The sequence below is a fragment of the Falco punctatus genome, assembly GCF_963210335.1.
Source record: "Falco punctatus genome assembly, chromosome: 6".
Taxonomy (NCBI): Eukaryota; Metazoa; Chordata; class Aves; order Falconiformes; family Falconidae; genus Falco; species Falco punctatus.
In genome coordinates, this window is record NC_137585.1 from 1309333 (window position 1) to 1328288 (window position 18956).

The 18956-nt window shown below is 45.5% G+C and overlaps 2 protein-coding genes across 3 annotated transcripts; one reads left to right on the plus strand and one right to left on the minus strand.

Annotated features, from left to right (window-relative positions):
- Positions 1–993: 993 nt before the first annotated feature.
- FAM162A (family with sequence similarity 162 member A) lies at positions 994–9884 on the minus strand. Its single transcript, XM_080390960.1, has 5 exons — positions 9740–9884; positions 8635–8760; positions 6297–6405; positions 2998–3106; positions 994–1271 (listed from the first exon to the last, which is right to left on the minus strand). Exons 1-5 carry the CDS (start codon positions 9753–9755, stop codon positions 1176–1178), a joined length of 456 nt encoding a protein of 151 aa, XP_080247086.1. The 5' UTR covers positions 9756–9884; the 3' UTR covers positions 994–1175.
- Positions 9754–18919, plus strand: MIX23 (mitochondrial matrix import factor 23). 2 transcript variants are annotated; one of them, XR_013928712.1, is made up of 5 exons: positions 9754–10095; positions 10747–10852; positions 11396–11542; positions 15131–15190; positions 18627–18919. XR_013928712.1 is itself a non-coding variant. In XM_080390951.1 (5 exons), exons 1-5 carry the CDS (start codon positions 10045–10047, stop codon positions 18675–18677), a joined length of 435 nt encoding a protein of 144 aa, XP_080247077.1. In that variant the 5' UTR covers positions 9977–10044; the 3' UTR covers positions 18678–18919. The 2 variants fall into 2 exon arrangements, 1 of the variants encoding a protein (XP_080247077.1); XM_080390951.1 differs by having other exon boundaries at positions 9977–10095; positions 10747–10872.
- The last annotated feature ends 37 nt before the right edge of the window (positions 18920–18956 follow it).

The following is an 18956-nucleotide window of genomic DNA, read 5'->3' on the forward strand; positions in this document are numbered from 1 at the left end:
TGCTGCAGGCTGTTCAGCATGAACAGTACGTGACTTCTGGGACGAGTGCCAGCAATAGGACTGTTGGGAGTTGCGCTTCGCTTCGCAGGTATTACTGGGTCTGCCACTTCTAAAACTTGAGGCAGATGATCTTTTAAGTGGGCTAGCATCATGAAAGCACAGATGATTATTTAAAGGGAGGGAAATGCACATAAACCTAAATGACCTTTGGAAAAAAGAGCTCAGGAGCAGAGAGCAGGAATACCAGACTGACTTTCTCATACTCACCTGCCTCTGAATAGTAAACCTGATAGCACAGGAATACACAGCTGTATTCCTCAAAATAGTCACCTCTGTGCCCTTAGCTTGGACCTTCTCATCTCACTAGCATCTGTAGGGTAAAAACCATTAGGTTGTCCTCTGCAACACACCAGTGCTCTGGAATGCCATTTCACTGTTGCTTTCCCTCCTTTTTTTAATCAGAGACAGGCGGTTCTTCACAAAAAGTAATTCTTCACTTAAATGCAGCCAGAATACACTGGACCTAGAACAGGCAAGCAAGACTTTCTAATAACCTATGACCCTTTTGATGATGTTAATGCAGGTCATACAATTATTCCTGACTCAAGGGCTCCCCAAATAATTGTTCTCTCTTGCACAAAGAGGAACACACGGAATATTTGAAGCGGACAGTAACAATATAGAATACATACAGCACATTCTTCTTGAAGGGACCTGAACTAGTCAGTGATAGCAGATGACTGCCCAGTGAAGGTATTTTGTTTGTACAAGTGGAAACCAAATGGCTGTCCTTTCGTGTCCCAGTTCCCTTCTTGTAAATGGTAAGCAAGCGTGTAAGACTTCATAAAGGTGCCAAGAACGCAGGTGCAGCTCCTGCAGCCTTGTAAAAGATGCTTAGTTTACTGCATAGCACACGATGGAAACAACTACTCTGTCCCGTTTGCTCACCTTATCCTGTGCCACTAACCACAATGAGAGTCTGGAGGAAAGGGGTGGTGGTTAGGAAAGGGAAATAGGTATTTCTGGGTTTAATGATTACAGGATAATGTATTCATTCTTTCTTGAACACGACAGCACGGAACTAACATACAGGAAAGATGTGACTGTATTCTCCTTCCAGTGCTGAGGAGGACTCGGCTCTTCTTCCCTAGTCATTTGTCTTTTCGTTTCCTCCTCTAAGGTTTAGCAGATGTACTCTGAGCAGCTGCTTCTCTCCACTGAGCTTTCTTCTCCAGGTTCATACTTAGGAGAGACTCGTGCCTTTTTACAGCCTACAATTTAACAACAAAGCAAGAGCAGAAATTACCACCTGAAGGACTGCAGAGATGAAGCTCGAATCAGTAGTGTTTACAAAAGATCCGGCCTGTCCTTACCAAGGCACAGCTCTGTCAGCTTTAATGCCAGGAAGACAGAGGGTTAAAATAAAACACCCAGAGACTATTTTGGCTTAAACTCATGACTTCTCTGGGAATAAATTAAACCCTTTTGTTAAGGCACTGGAAGATATGTTCTGTGCTTCTGGTCAGTATTTAATACTAATCTCTGGTCTTCAGAAATCGGAGATACTGGGAACAAATCAGAAGCTAAACAATAGATTCCAGCTGCTGTGAAAACAAGGGTTCCAAAGCAGCTGTCCTCCTCTCTTCTCGCTGCTTGCATTCATACTTCTCCAATGTCAGAGGGAAATGTTCTGGGAGTTGTCAGTGTTTGATCTCTTTGCTAAAGCCAGGGAAAAACCTTTCCACTGTTTTGTTTCAGGGTGCTGCCTCCTTTCCATTTTGTGAGACGGATGCTGACAGAAATGGCACTTGGCACTTTAGTTTCCCAGTGCTGGGGTGTTAAGGTTTCTCTAGAACACTTAGCAGTCTGTAAAACACCATCTGAACGTTGTCATCAGAAGAACTGCTTTAGAGAGAGGCAGCACACCAGTAAGGTTCAGCCCATGCTGATGCTTTAAGGGCAGAGTTTTCTACTTCCAGTTATCTGTAAAAGAATGTAGCGGACTGTGTTTGTGCTACCACTGTGCTTTTTATCCAAAGTAACACGGCAATAAGATGCACAGATTATATTCACATTCCTTGACTTTAAGACTAGCGCTGCTGAGAGGCTTTAGCTTGGCTTCAGTATGCAAAAAGCGCTCCTCGCTTCCTTACAGAAATACCTTGCCGTTAATAATAGTTCATCATTTATGTTAACACGTGAAATTAAAGCATGAGTAAACCTTTGCTACACTTGGAATCTTAAACTTTACACTTACTTCTTCATATGATGCAAATTCCAGACCTAATTCTGCCACATGCTGAACAACTCTGATACCTTGCCAAATTCTATGCAAGTGAAGGATGCTCAGCATCTGCAGTACTTGGGTGCTTTTCTATGAAATAGTTTTTTTGAATCAACAAATTAATAATTTGAGAAAACTTGTTCCATCCACACTAAAAGAAAATTATTTTCTAATGCAATTAAAGGGCACAGAATTACTACTGACCATCTCCTCAAGGTTTAAAAATTTTGGGAATTCTCACGTCTTGTTTGTGGAGAAACATACTCATTTGCTATTTCTGTTACATTGATTCTCCGAGCGTTGCAGCATGTAGAGGCATCTGTAGCAGGCCCACACAGTCACTGCCTACCGCAGCCTCACAGCACAAGGTGCTCTTTCCTTGTGAACTCTCATCACCGAAATTAAGGAGTTAAAACAGTGCAAGCTAAAATTAAGTATTGCACTGAGGGGAAAAAAAAGATTGTTATTCCCCCGCCCCGCCCCTCCCTCCTTTTTTATAGGCAGCATATGCAGTCTTACAGTGGCATCGCCCTTTTCTGACTTGGGGAGTTATCCATGCAGGTCGCTTCTGGGGAACTAGGAAGACTTAAGTTTTGCTCATTGATTAAAAAAATCCCTCAAACCAAGCAAAACAAAACAGTACTAACAATCCACAGGAGGAGCTGAGGAGTTTATGTGGAGATTTGTGCTCACCGGCCAAAAAATCTGCTTACCTGCTTCCCTCTAATCACCATCACTATGCATCCCAGTATTGTCAAAGCAATCATTACGTAGCTGCACTTCACACGCAGCGTGGTCTTTGCTGCTCTGATTGTTTCGATCCTCAAGAAATAATAAAAGAACAGACTCATTATCAGAGACCCAAATAATCTGGCTAATTGTTTAGTTTCTCCTAGCAGGCTCTCTAGGTAATTTTGTATAATGCAGACAGCACTTGACTCTCTTCACAAAAAGATTTTACAAGAATGGGAAAGTCTGATTCCCAGTGACCTTGAGAGATTGCTGGTCACAAAGGTGTTCCTCTCAAAGGTGAAACAAACCCAACATTTCCTCCTTTGGTTCTTTAATAGCAAAGTGACAGTATTGCTTTCCCGGCCACCGGACTCAACGCAGAGGAGGAAGGCTCCAGTATTTATGCGTGTTCACTATGGAGAGGGCAGGAAAGGGAGGGATGGCTTTATTAATACAATGTTTTTCTTAGTGTTTGCTCCATGCTGTGCTCGTTACTGCCTTCCACTACCTGCAGAGCCAGGAGCATTCCATCCACATTAGAACTGTGCTGTACTGAACAGTGTAAAACACGCGTTCTCCCCTCAGTGGTGGAAGTGTGGTAAACCCCATTTGTCAGCAGGAATCAAATACAGTGTGTTTAACAGCTGGAGTTTCTCGGACAGAAGGAGGCTTTATCGCGAACAGCTTACCAATTCTTTCTGCCAGAACAGGCTCATTTATGACAGCGTCTATTTTGCAGCAAGAAGGCTGCCTCTGCTACAGGATTTGATAGCACTACAGGTCACCCACAGGCTGCTGAATGTTACACTCCTCGGACATTCTGAACAGGACTTGGTAGAAGACCAGTGGTTACCAATTCCCTCCTGCTAGAGTACATCATCTTAAGGTAATCTGTTTTCCTAAGAAATTAAGGAGCCATGGAAGATTGTAAGCTTTCCAACATCAGCTTTGGACAGAGGGCCCCTTTAAATCTGGTAGTTTTTTAATTATTTTCTTATTTCAGGGACTTATCTAGCCACAGCAGTAGCTATAGTACTCCTTTGGGAAGCCTGTTGCCTAGGCTACTGTTATCTTTCAAAACCCAGAAATCTTCCACAAGAAGACTATCAGTTACTAAAGCCTTCCAGCTGTACACTGGATGAGTTAAAACAAAAAGTAATTTATCTTAAGTTGGGTTAAACTGAAGATTATTCTACCCAAGTGACACCTCATTTACAGCAAAGTTAAAGTTTATATTAGAGGTGCCAATGCAGGATGGGCCAGCGAAGCAGAATGCTGCGCTTTCTACGGCAACCAAAGACCTGCACCTGGTATTCAGCTCTCTTTGCAGAACTTAGAGCTGTTAACTCCCTTCTCAAGGAGGCCTGATACTCTCACTGATTAAATCTGGCACATTATAAAATTACAGATGACTAGGAAAGCATCAACATCCTGTGATGAAAGAATAAATGCATCAGACTAAGTCATTACACCCCAGAACTAACATGGATAGTGGATTTAATGGAACTGCGAAATTCTCACTGTACACAAAGGAGTGTATGAGTGAATAGGAATCTTTTGCCACATTTTGACCTGAAGGAAAAAAGATATCAAAGGATCCACAACACTTCAACATAGCAAATCACATAGGACCTGAGAACTGAAGAGTTTTGTTCTTGTTTTTGAAGAGGAGGGCAAAAGTGATTTGATCACCATTTCAGAGTATTGAGCAGAGTACAAGATTTCTGATTATAGGGAACATGTCCATCTACCATGAAACTAATAGTTAAATTTAGCTTCCGGGTTGTTTGTTTTTGCTAATAATCTATGATGAACAACTTGGGTGCAGGCTGCAATTAAGCTGAAATGCCCAGAAGTAGGATTTAAAAACTTCGTTATTTTTGAAGTACCTTAGGTGTGTTAAAATATGCAAGAGGAAAAGGCAGTTATCTGAACACAATTTGCATTTTATATCAGTTCAGTGGCTAAGATTAACATTTGTTTAATAAATGAGTTACTGCTGATCACTGCGTCTTGCAAGATGATCTGGGTTATATCACAAGCCCTTACAACCCTCTAACTCGGCTCAGAACAGGAAAACAAGCTCTTGTGCTTTTATAGTTCTCAATTGTCTTCTCAGCTCTGGCTGAACTATTTGCCTAAATAAAACCAAGAACTCCCTATGCACTTGCAAAACAGGTCAGCTTTTATCAGAACTTGGTGTGTCCTTTCAATAAACCATTGAGATGACTTCAATCCCTCTGCTAACTCTGTTTTCTTGAAAACGCTCATCAAAAGTCTTGGGTATGCAAAGATGTATGAAATGATGATTTACTAAGTTTTAATAATTTCCACCTTTAGGTATTTCAAATGTAATTTAAGAAAAATATTTCGGTACAGAATTGAAGAATTAATTTTTAACAATTTATGCATTGTGATACATTTAGAAAAAAAACCCCTTAGATACATGGGTGGATATTCAACTCCAGCATGGTGCACCCCAAACAAACACAGTATCTTTAGAGCGCAGCTAACCCAAGTAGTACAAATTTTACTCTATCTTTTTGATTTAAATAAATACATATATTTAAAGCATTACAAGCATGTTTTAAAAGATAACTGTATTACCACCAGGAATGTCTTATCAACTAGTAACTGCCTGTTGTTGTTAAATCTGATCTTCATTTTAGATAGGCAAACTAGAACATCCAGTTTTATTTTCTGCTTTTCACACAGGGCAAAGCACTGACATTTGGACTCCACCAGCAACAAGGAAAATCGGGCTATATATATTTTTTGTTAGGGAGCCTTTTCACTTTTTTAGTGTAAATTCCAAGTGTAAAGAAAGTTGGTCCATTCCCTCTAGATATTAATAACTAAGTATTTTAAATGAGTTTCAGTTATTTTACAACTTCCTCATGAAAATGTCACACAACAAAAGACAGATGTATAAAGAAAAAAAACCCCAGAAAAAGCTCACACAAGTATCTGCAAAAAGCCTTTTTGATTGGGAGAGAAGAGTAAAAATTAACTGATTTATGATGTTTTTCTAGCGAAACAACTGGTAAATGCTCATCATCCCTTCAGAAAAAAAATCAATAATGAAAATGGATGTATTATCTCAGCAATACAAAATTGCTCAGGTCAGCTCATCTGCAAGACAATACGCCAAAGAGCAGCGTTAAGATTTTTCAGCTGTGAAGCCCCATTCCATTTAAGAAAAGTTTTCCCACAGTTGCATTCAAGTAAGTTATTCCTGTGCAGACAATGCCTCTTTTACAGCTTCAAAACTGGCACTTACGAGACAGTCTCTGGTATATCCTCTGGTTTTTTGAAATGGCCTGCCCACAATAAAAATCTTTTTTCCCAGTCTGTAGGTTTGTGTCCAGGCACCCTCAAAGGAGACCGACCTAAAAAAAACCCAACAAAATACACAAACAAAAACACCAAAACAAATGATCAGAGAAGCTGAACTGCCACAGCTGTAATGAAACCAGTTAGAGTGAGCAGCACAAAATGTCAAATACGATTGCTAGAGGTGGTTAGGCAACAAAAAGCATATCACAGTCAGATTAACAAACCTGTAAATATATATGGATTAAACAGAGGCTGTGTGAGGAAAGCCTGACCTTGCTCAAAACCTCTATATTTGTAGCTAAATTTGCAGAACCTGCTTCAGCATCTAAACTTTGTACGGTGCTATAATATTATAGTTTTGCTATTACACTTGAAATAGTTTTTTTAAAAAATAACCAGAATTGCTACAGAAAAGCCAACATGCTGCACCGTTACATCACAGAATGTTAACTTTTCCAGGCAGTGTAAGATTTTATCTGGTATAAATGAAGAGGTGACCATAGGCAAAGATTAGAGCCTTCATTTTCAGCTCAGTCTTTCAAACCCCACAGACAAAATATTCAGAACGTAACAGGGGAAGGCTTCCGTATGTAACGTACCATTAAAATCTGGCAAAGATAGACAGCTTTTTTCTTTTTTAAACAATGGGAGGTATCCTGTATGGATGTGTGGTGCCCAGTGGATTCATGAATTATCTAGGGAGTGGATACACAGTTGCTGACAACACCAAGTTATTCAAAAATGTAAAGAGAGCTAAGCACAGGACTTTGGAGTCCTGAGTCAGTGGGATGGCCAGTGGAACCCCATGTATACTGACGGGAAGCAATTCCAGTTGACATACACATGACAGACTCTAACCCAACCATTACTGTGGAGGAGAAAGTCCTCGGGGTTTCACAGAGTTTTTAGCAAAGTGTTCAGTAATAGTCAGAAAGGGAAACGGCATTACCGGCAGCGATGAGGCACACAGACTAACACAGAACCATTATTATGCCATCGCATAAAACTATGACTCCAGCATTTTGAAAAGCACGTGAAACGCTGACCCCTCATCTCATAAACAGTTGAAATAGAAGGGGAACAGAGAAAATTGGTGAGGACGTCTGCAGGTACGGCATGGCCACCACGTAAGAAGCAGTACCATAGACAGGCTGCTGGCCTGGAAGAGCAGCGGCTGCAGCTCCCTTCAGCTCAACAGAGAGCACCAGAATCCCCAGTGACATCGGGACCTGGGGTTATAATGAACAGGTTCTGCCTTGGAAAGGTTATGGAATAAAAACTGAATTTAAAAAAACCATGCACCAGGTTCAACAGCAACCACAAGAGTACTTGTTTTCTCACAGCATGGTTCAGCTGAGGAATTCCTTCTCAGAGAATATGGATGCTAAAAATACATCCAGCTTCAAGAGACTGGGCAAAATTATGAAAGAAAAATCCAGTGAGGACCCTTAAACACAAAGATGCCATCTCTGGGACATCTAGGGGATAAACACTAGGTTTGCCCTCTCCATACCCTTCCTTAGGTCCTTGCTGTTGGTCACCATTCCTATTAGTCTTCACAAAAACATAAGGGAGCTCCTTTACTGGCCACTGCTGGAGACATCCTGCCGCTAAGGAGACCTCTGGTCCTACCCAGCACAGCTGCATTGTGTTCTTAGCATGGCAGCGTGCAAAATGCCTCACATCTGTGTGCTCCGTTTAACTCGTGTCAGGAGGCCGCAAAGGGAACCTGTTGTACAGAAGGTCTGATTGCAGCATCATAACCATCCCACATTTAGTGAAAAATACGTTTCATGGCCTGAGCTGTATCTGTCCAACTCCACGCCCGAAGAGCGACCAAGCCGGCGGTTCAGACCGACTGCCCCTGTCAGGGCACGTTCTGTTCTGCCAGCGGCTGCAGCTGGTTGTACCATGAAGAGCTGCAGAAGTGCTTCAGCTCGTATGACATTCCTAACACCAGCAGGGCCGAACAGTCTGCTCTAGAGCACGGCTGAAAAGCCTCGGTGTAGGACTGCCTGTCAGGTAAGGTACCAGGGACCTGCTACAAAGCGAAAGCTGCGTTACTGCCACGAGAAGAGATACTGGCCCCTGGCTTTGTTAAACCCCAGGATTTTACTGCTGAATTTAATGCTCCATTTTTCAGTCTAAAGACCAGAATTCCCTCTCACAAAATCAGGGATATTAGCATCTCTGTCAGCCAAATTCCTGTTCAGACGTTTGCAGCCTGGATCTCCCAAGTATTTTGTGGCATGAAATGCAGCACAATTATCAAAAACACTTACTTCTTGGCTGAGGTTGACTTTCTTCCTGGGATTTAATGCAAAGCCTTCTGCTTATCTTCAGATCCACTCCTTCAGTTAGCCTCAGAACTGAGGGAATATTTCTTCCCAGCAGTTTAACAGCCCTATCTGGAAAAGAGAGCAGAAGAAGCAAAGGGGCCAACTCTAACCCAGAACAACAGAAGATGAGAACAGTCGCTTTTAAATTAAACAGAAGTGTGGGGTTTTTTTCTTGTAAACACAGAAGTTAAAAAAAAAGAAAAGAAAAGCAGTAAGTACAAATCTAATACTATGCAAGAAACACCAGATGTAGCTGCAACAGAAGCTACCAAGGAAATTAAAGCTTCTCTGTAAGCTTCGGTGTGAGCTTCCCATTAACCTGATTTAGGAAAACTGGGATGCAGGATTACAGCCTGCAAGCAATTTCTAAACCACAACACACATCACAGGACCACAGAATGGACGCACTCCACTGCTGCAGACACCCTCCGGCCACCTCGGAGCCCCCGACTTCCCACCGGCCTTGTCGCCTCCCAAATGCAAGTCAGAGGGTCAAGAAAAGAAAGCCAAAAAAAGCAGAATTCTGCTGTACCGCGACACCTGCTTTGGGGAGGGCAGGGCACCTTAGGTATGAGGCCGTACTCTCAAGAAAGAGCATTTAATTCATTGTTTAATACAATGAAAACATTCGGAGGGGAAAAAACTAACTTTGAAAGGCAAAAGAGCACTTAAAAAAATACAAATTGAGGTTTTTCTTTATGCTGGCTGAAAATGTCCCTGTGAGGGAAAACTCGCCCTTTATTTTCTAGGCATAAGATGTTCCAGCTCCGAAAAAAAATATAAATTGGATTTATAGGGGCCAACCCCCCCCCGCCCCCCGCCAAGGAACCCCCCCCTCGGGGTCTCGGAGAGGGCAGGAAGGGCACAAAGTCCCCCGTTCCTCACGGGGGGCCCGGAGGCCGCTGGGCGCGGGTCCACCGGCCCCGGGCACAGCCCCCGCCAGGCCGGGCCTGCAGGGCCCTCCACTCCCGGTTCCCCCGCCCCGCCCCGGGCTGCCAGCCCTGCCTCACGGTGAGCGGGCGGCCCCGGCTCCCCGGCCCCCACTCACCGGCGCGGCCCCACATGGCGCGGCCTGCCCCAGCCCTGCCCGCCGCCCTCAATGTCAGGCGGAGGCGGCGCCCCGGCCCGGCCCGGCCCGGCCGCGATTGGCGAGGCGCGGCGGAGCGCTCGGCCCGCACCGGCGCCGGGGCCGCCTGCGGGGGGCACCGGGGGGGCGGCGGAGGCGCGCGAGGAGCAGAAGGCTCCGCCAGGGGGCGCCCCCCGCAGGGCCCGCCTCGCCCCGCCCACCGCCGGACGCGTCATCCCCCCCGCCTCACCGGATTGGCCGCCGCCGTGGCCCTCGGCCTTTCCAATATGGCGGCGCCCAGCGGAGCGGCGGGCTGCGAGGACTTCGCCGAGTTCCAGGTAACACGCGTGGGGCCGGGGGGGGGCGGCCGGGGGAGGGGGCGCGCGCGCGTTCCCGCCTCCCTTCGGCGCCGTGCGCGCTCCCGCCGTCTCCTGGCAGCGAGGGAGCGCGCCCCGCGGGGGGCGGCGGGGTCACCCCTCCCGCGGCGGTCGGAGTGAGGCGGCGGGGCCGGGCCTCCCCCCCCCCCCCGCGCCGGGCCGGGCTGGGCTGGTGGCGGAGCCGGGGCTGCCCCCACCCCGGGTCGGGGGCTCCGCGGGCGCCTTCCCGCGGGCGGGTCGGGCGTGAGGCGCCAGGCGCGCCCCGGCTCTGAGCAGGGCCCGGGCGGGCGGCGGTAACCGGGCTGTGCCCTAAGCTCGGTGCCCCCCAGAAATCGGGGTTGGCCGGTTTGGTGCCGTTCGGCCCCGCTGCCGCCTGGAGCGGGGAGGGGGGACACGGGGCCCCGGGCAGGCCGGGGGGCTCCCTGCCTCCGGCCGTGGCTCTGAGGGAGCTACAGGGTTTCCCGCACACACCTGTGGAAATTGTTTGATACGGTTTTTTGCTCCGTGTAAGCCATCCACTCAGTTTTGTATTAAAAAAATTAATCGTGTAAATTTTGTCGTTGTAGTAGGCTTTTCTCAGAGGTAAAGCAATTTTTTTCTTTTGTAATGCAGGAGTTGCTCAGGGTGATGAGGACAATCGATGACAGAATCGTCCACGAGTTAAACACTACGATTCCCACAGCGTCCTTTGCGGGGAAGGTGGATGCCGGCCAGACGTGTAAGGAGCTGTACCAGTCTGTGAGTGTGCACTCCTTCTGCTCCCTTCCCAGGGCTCTGTCCCCTGCCGTGGCCGGGAAAACACCCTCAGTTTCTAAGGGAAGCGCTGCCTTGGTGTATCGTGCTTTTCGTATCTGTGACTGCTCTGCTCAACTTCTCTGCGCACCCGAACCTCACACATGCAACAGCTGCTTCAGTTTAAAACCACGCGGGGAACTTGTTTCTCCTGCAGTCCCGATCCGCTGAGGTGCGCTTCAGGCTGCAGTGGATGGTGTTGGCCCAGTCCGCTGCTTTCTTTTAGAAATGGGTGCTATCACGCTTCTTGCACTACTTTACAAGACTCCTGCTCGTGTATCTTTGACTTTTGATCAAGTGGGTAGCTGCTACTCAAAGCGGCATTGGTTCCCACATGTGGAGGTTATAGAGTCAGAGGGTTTTCTATAGGCACAGCAATACCTTGACTTTAGAAGGTCTCTCTTTTAACTTGAAGCTTGGAGGGTTTTATTCTCTGCTGAGTTGTGACTTTCTTTCTCACCCTGCTCAGCTGACAGATGCTCACACCAGCAGAGAGAGAATCATCAAAAACTGCATCGCTCAGACTTCCAGCGTAGTGAAAACTCTCAGAGAAGAGAGGGAAAAGGCCCAGGATGATGCAGCATTATTAAAGCAACTCAGGAAAGAACAGACAAAGGTGAGTGGTGGAGCTTTTTAGAGATTACTTAGAGAGGAAGAAGAGGGTATCTCTCCCGAATGGAAAGACCAGTGTGGTGGAGAGAACCTGGAGCAGATCCTGACTCAGGCAGTGTTTTCCAAGATTCTTGTTGGCTGTGTTTGTGAGCAACATTTCCCCTAGCCCTCAAGACAGGGCTGCTGTTATCCTGCAAGTGGGGCATTTTCTGAGAACCTGCTACACAAATGCCGTAGAAAAACAGCTGTGCTTCCCCATGGTGGACTCTAACCTTCACTGCCTGGTGCCACTTAGCGTACAACCTACCTGGGGCTTGCTTAGTCCTTTCAAAACGCCTGATGGTTCGTTTTTCCTTTTTGAGATCTTGTAAAACTAGTCTGTCTGCAAATGGCAAGCATGGGTGCCAAGATGCAGACACCAGAAGGTAATGAAATACGGCTTTTGTATATGTCTTGGGCACCACACAGTTACGCAGTCTTAAAGCTGTCCTTTTTCATCGTCGCCCTGAGAAGCATCGATCTTACTTGGTGCATTAATCGCAGTTCCTGTCCTCTGTGAGGAGCTGCCAGGCAACCTTGAATTCCACTTAACTCGACTTTTTTTTTGTTTAGTATTTCTTAGATCAATTTTTGAGTAGCTTATGATGGATTGCATAAGGAACTCTAATGTGCAAACACCCTCTTAACCTTCTGGCCTCTGGCTGGACGGTGTACTTCACCGGAGCTGAACAGAGGTGATCAAGGGGAGTATCAGAAGTGGAGATGGGAACCCTGCTGAAGGTCTTGCCCCCATTCCAGATCCCCCTTTGCAGGGGAAAGGATGCTGCACCTGTAGCTCCAGAGTGTTTAACTGTTCCATTGGCACCTGTAGCTCTAGAGTGTTTAACTGTTCCATTGGTTCTGTTCCAGACCTGCTCTGTATGACATATGTTTACGTTTTTTTTCCACACCATATGCTTGCAGCACATAGCAAATAAGCAAATAAGACTGTTTGCTTACTGCTTTTTTTGCATACGCTGGCTAGGCGTGTCTGTTCTGTTCAGCAGTTTAGTGAGCCTTCCTCTATTGAGGACTGTCTTAGCCAGTGTTACTAAACCGGTGCCTTTGAATTTCCAATGTAACGGTGAGTTCTTATAACAGCCAGACATCCCACCATCATATATGTGTGCGTATATATATGGTCCTGTACCCTGGGTGTGACTTTCCCTGCTGCAGTACTGTAAGACTTGGAGAGATGGGTCTTGAAACTTTGCTTTTGCGGTGCTAAATTACCCCAAAATCCACTTAACCCCTGTACTTCCAAGAGGAGCCTGTTGTAGCCCCTGTTTCAAAGAGCAGCTGGCTGTTGATGCAGTTGTAGTAAAAGCTCCCTGAGGGTTGGTCTGAACTCGAGCGTCTGATTTTTCCCAGGCACTGAACTGTTTGTTCATGTGCTCCTCAGAGTAGTACTCTGGTGAGCTCAGATTTGAAGAATCAGGTGGCAGGTGAGTGGCTTTATTCTTAAAGCCTCACTTACAGAACTGCTAACAAGCACCCATATTAGTTTGAAAAACTAGAACGATAGTTTAGTATTTTCTACAGGTTTTGTTTGCAGAGCCAATTCTTTAAATCGTTTAGTTACTGAGCCCAAAACCTGTCATTGAAACTGAAACCACTGGTAGGATTGCAATGATGTCTAATAATTGGAGGTGATTTCAAGTATTAAAAGCAATCCATGATTTGATCTGTGATATGGAAACATCCCAGAAACCTCTTGATGAGATGATCTCAAATTTGCACTTGGACTTCATGAGGCGTAGTCCCCCCACCTCTGTTTTTCTGTTGTTCTTCATGAGAGCTGTGTTTTTCCTACAGCTCAAATAAGCTGTCTTGACAGAAGGCACCCCACACTTAAGATGGTGCATTTTGAATGTATATTCACTTGGTTGCAATACAGATCTGTTTTCTCTTCTTATTTCTCTTTCATCCTGCTAATGTTACAAATTGGAGGACTTTATCCAAAAATATTACTTCTGGGTCATTGAATAAGAAAACTTAGTGTCAGTCTAGCAGCCAATTCTTTTAATCCACTTAATACAATAATCAAATGATGTTTTAATTTAATTTGTTATCGTCTTAGTTTACTCGAATGAAGTGTCATAAAATATCCAACCAAATAAATTTTGGAAATCCAGAACATACAGCATAGTGGTTTATCAAGGAAATCAGTAAGACTTGTTAAAGTGTCACAGTATGTTTTAAAAACAACAGCAGCCCCCCTGAATAGCTGTGTTGGTTGACACTGTTGCTGTTCAGGTCTGCAACTTGAAGGAAAAGGCTAAAATAGTGGTTTTGCTTAGGCTTGGTGGCAGAGGCAATTCCTGTGACAATCCAGATGATTGTACAGCTGTTCACATCCTCCAGCAGGAAGAACCTTTCTCTGAACTACTAAAGATCTTCTGAGTGGTTATTTTTTAGAGACTAATCCTGGTCATCTAGTCACTCTGTGGATGCCGGATTGTTATTTCTAACAGTTTGAAGTCCTATTGAGTAGGTAAAAGTCCGTCCAACAACTGTAGTAGCTCTGTGTGTCTGAACATCTTGCCTGGAAGGTTTTTGATGGGATTGCCGTCTTGGTTTGCATCTGTTCACCAACTCTCGAATCGGAACCATGTATTTAAAATGGATAATCTCTTGTCCCTAGTCTGTTGCGTTGAAGGCTCCCAACAAAAATACATCCTAAATGTAGGCTGAAGTGGCAGGTGGTTCTTACATCCCCTACTATTGCTTCAGGGCTTTGTGGGTCAAATTACCCAGGTCACTTGAAGGCAGCTGTCACACCTGCCCCTTTTGTTCCTTATTAGGTGCAAACCAAAGAGATTCTTACATTTCTTATGGGTGGAGCGAGTGCTCAAGGACCTGTGTGTTGGGGTAGTTCTTGCCAGAGCTTTTGCATCTGTGTGAACCTGATTTGTCCTGCTGTGGTCACATAATGTATGAACTGGCTCAGATAGCACGAACGTACATGATCTATTCTTGTAGACCCTTTTTTGGTCGGTGCACAGAGTAGGTGATAAAGGAAGCAGAGGGGATCTCCTTATGATCTTAATTCTAAATCCAGAATCTGAGATGTGTGTTCAGTCCTGGCTTTGCTGCCAGCTCCCTATATGGCTCTACCAATGCACCTGTGGAAGAATGATGAGTCCAGGCTGCCGAGCTAATTCCAGCACTGGCATTCCCTGTGCTGAGTGCTTGAATTAGCTATAGTTGGTTTTGCCTGTGAAGCTGCTAATGTTAACCAGTTAATGACTGGCAGGTCTTGGTGGGCAGTATTTAAGAAGGGAGCACTAGTGATCAGGAGCTGCTTCTGCCAGGTTTGTGTTCGGGTCGGCTGTCTCCGTGCCCTTGCAGACTTCAGTCTGCCCCGAGTGTTGGCTGAATGGAAGGGCCAGGCTTTCGGGATGATTACATACCAGCCCTTCAGTTCACACCATGGGAGGGGACGCGTGCCTGGTGTTGGGATCATGATCTAGAAAGTTGCAATGGTAGTAAGTACTGAAGGTGCAGGGAGGCCTGTTTGACAATAACCTCTTTTATCTGTTACTTTCTGCAGTTGAAATTGATGCAGTCGGAGCTGAATGTTGAAGAAGTGGTAAACGACAGAAGCTGGAAGGTACTCAGTCATTTAAAATGGTGATGATGTTCTGTCCCAACAGACGGTCATGCACTGGAGGCATGAGACTGGTGCCTTATGAGGCAGGTTGATTAGAAATAGGTGAGGGCAGTGCTGCGGGAAATGTTTCGGGTCAATCATTTTCCCATTCTGGATGCACAGTCGCACTGCACAGGAAAGGAAAGCGTCGGATTTAGAGGGGAGGAAGGGCAGTGTAGTATTCCCTGTGTAGATCCCTTTCTCCACCTTGCCCAGTGGCTAAGGAATTTGTAGATGTTTCCATGGTGGCCTTTCTGAAAAGCTTTGCTGGGCCTCTAACAATGTGAGAGGGATGAGTCTGTCAGATTTGGCTGTTTGGTGCTGTTCACGCTTCCGAACTGGGCCGGGGAGGGTGGGTGTAGAAGTTGAACCTTTTCCTGGTGGAGCTTGCAGGCCCAGAGGGATGCTCCCTGGTGCAAAGGGTGGGCTGGCTGCGGCTCTTCCGTGTCTACAGAGGGGGCAGGTCACCCTCTGGACTGATGGCCTCAGACCTGATCTTGTTATGATGGGATCTTAACACCGAGCTTAAATTCTGAGGTGGCTGTATTCCATCACTGCAGCGCCTCGCGTCTGGCATCCTTTGCTGCTTTGGTGTAGCCTTTCAGAGCTTTCAGCACTGTACAGAGAGCCTCCTTCCCTCTCTAAAAGCAAAAGGATTTTTGCAAACAGCTGGTACTAGCTGCAGCTCTCTCCTTAATCCCTGCTTCAGGATTTTAGTCCCCTGGATAGCGTCAGTGTGAAGGCAGTACAGCTGTAAGTCTCGGGTGTTCTTCAGTAGCCCAGTGCAGGCTGGTCAGGCGAGCGTTCACGTGCCTCTCCACAAGTGCTTTGCCACCAGTACTACCTCTGTGCTGTCTGGAAGAGCGAATGATGCGCTTAAGCGTATTTGATTTTAAACGAGCTCAGATATGACTAAACAATGCCACAGCCTTAACAACGTGCTGCAGATCACCAGGGGCAAGTATTTTACGGTGTCTCTGCTACAGGGGGAGAATCCTCACCCCCATCTTCCTAAGCCCAGGCTTGGCACCAAATTTAGCGCTAATGCCAGCGATTTCCTGTAGCTGCATTAAGGTTTTGCTACTAAGAGAAATTATCTAATTTTTCATGAAGATGGAGAGTTTATAAATAGTGAGGTATGCCTGGTGCAGGGATATTTTAGCCAGCTAGTGGTTGAAGAGAAAAGTATTCTGGGTTTTAGCTCCAGCTACTGTTGCCCTCTGAATATAGGCATAAATGTCATTTAGCTGTCTGTGAAAATATGTCACTGAAAGAATTAGAACCAGTCACAGTTGCAGACCGAATGCAATTCATTCCATGAAGTGGTTATTGGTTTGCAGGTGAGGACCTCCACTCTTTTTGTACTGTTGCAGACTTCTAGTTGGAAAGCACACTTGGGTATTTACAGCAGCCCTAACCAACTGAAAGCTGATGGGAAAAATCTGAGTAGGGAACAGTTATTTGCAAACATTTGCTCTGGATAGCTGTAGTGGTAGTGGCATACAGAGAGGTGCTGCTTCACGTGCTGTGGAATTTTGTTTGGCTGATACCGAACAAGGAATTGACTTCCAAACGAAGACACTTGCTTTAGTCTCTGTACAGCACCTCCACACTGGAATTTATGGTTGGAGTGTTTATATTAATATGTAAAAGACAGCAAAATCAAACTTCTGCATAGTAACATGAATGTTAAAAGTTTCTCAGGCACTGTTTTTCCTGTCTGAAAAAATGAGAATAAGTGGCCTGAGTAACACACTGAGGTCTGTGGGTCGATGATCCTAGAAGCAGGAGGCAGCGTTAGTGAGATTGCAGTATTGATCTCCCTTCCATAGGCTGCAGAGTTACTGTTAAAGATGCTTTAAAAGTTTGCATGATAGCAAGCTGGCACGTTACTTGATGCAAGAGACCTTTACAGCATTTTATTGTATTGTATTTCTGCATTACCCCTTCAGACATATATGCCCTTACAATGTCTTTGACAGGCAAGGGACAAAAATGGTGCCATTTGCTTAATCTTACAATGCTTTTGAATGGGAACTCTTTGTGGCTTTTAATTTCTGCGGTTTCTTTCTGTCACTTACCTGATCGCAGACCTCTACATACTCAACTCGACTCTTCCAGAGTTGTCTATTACATGTGGTAATGTAGTGGGACAGGCTGGCTGTACCCGTGGAAGAAACTGTATCACAACTTTTATTTTCTGTAACATGAAGCAGTTTCTAATATGTGTCTGTTTCTTAAAGCAAATGAAATTTGAAAATAAGTGGAAAGTTACTCAGAAATTGTTAAGAATTAACGCTAAAACTAATGCAAGCACTAAAGTTCACTTTTGCTGAAGTTGCCGTAAGTTCTGAACTCTGAATGAGGACATCAGCTGTAGAAGTAGAGGATTCTAGGAACACATGGTTTAAAATAACGTATTTACATAAAAGTGATGCATAACTTCCCAGAATTACAGGACCACTCACTTTGCGTGTGGAGGCAATGGGAGAGTTCACGAAACTTGATGTCCTGACCATCACATGGACCTGAAAATCCCCGGACAGCTTGGCAAAACGTGCTCCTGCATGAGTGCTGGTGGGGGAACCACTAACCACCAGTGCCTCTGCTCAGTGCTAGGTGGTGCTCGTGCCACTTCTCAGCACGTGCGCTGGACAAATAACCAATCGTTCATAAAGAGCACCCGTAACTTTAGTGTGAGCCTGTGCGTTGTGCTTTTGTTTCAGACTGCCTTATTTTAAATAGTCACATTTATTGGCCCTCCTCGGGGTAAGCGGTCTGCTTCGCTAAATAAACTTGATCTTCAGTCTCCAGTTCTGTGTGCTAGATTTTACCCGGAGAAGATTCCAGAGGCGAGTGAGGCCAGAGCAGAGTGCCCTTTGCGTAGGAGTGCTGGCAGCATCGGCACCTGCGGTCACGTAGCAAGGTGTGGATGTGGCTTCCAAGAGCCCTTGCACCTCTTCTTAGCTGTCATGACAATCTAAAATGCGTTTGCTTAGGAAAGAGAAGAATATGGTGTCCAAATTTGAATGCCAGAGTGAACAAAACAGAACGCAGCTGGTCAGGAGCCTTCCATAATTTCCCTCCCTCTTTGGGGGGGAAAAATTTTTTAAAAAATCAGCATCCTTGATGATAACAGACTACCAGGATTATGAACCAGCCTTATCTGAGGGAGAACACTTAGTGCTGCACAGTTCCCCAGCATCAGGCTGCAAACTGTGGATTCACTAAAGCCAGGAGAGAAGGTGAAAGGAGACAGGTGCCTTGGTAAGTACCATGTACTGGTACAGCAGGGCTGGGCAGCTTGAGAAAGTGCTTGTCTGAACTAGCTTTGGAGTTCTGCTCATCTCCTGGATGAGGCCTGATTCGCTTTTGCTGTTCTTTTTTGGTGTCTCAGGTATTTAATGAGCGTTGCCGAATTCACTACAAGCCTCCGAAGAGTCAATGATGTGGGGTATTTTCCGTCAAGATGGTCCATAACCATGAGAGCCAAACTGCAAAGAGACCTTGGGTGAGCTGTGTTGGGACCCTCCAGAACCAGTAGAACCCAGTCTTGTTTTGTTTTGGACCTACTTAGCTGAAATCTCAAGGTTGAAATGATTCTCCTGTAATTAAGAGAAAACAACTCATCTTTTGTACAAAAATGTGAACAAATGAGTTTTATAGTATTAAAATAATTTTCAAATGGAATGCGAAACTGGCATATTTCTTGAACTTCTACAGCTTC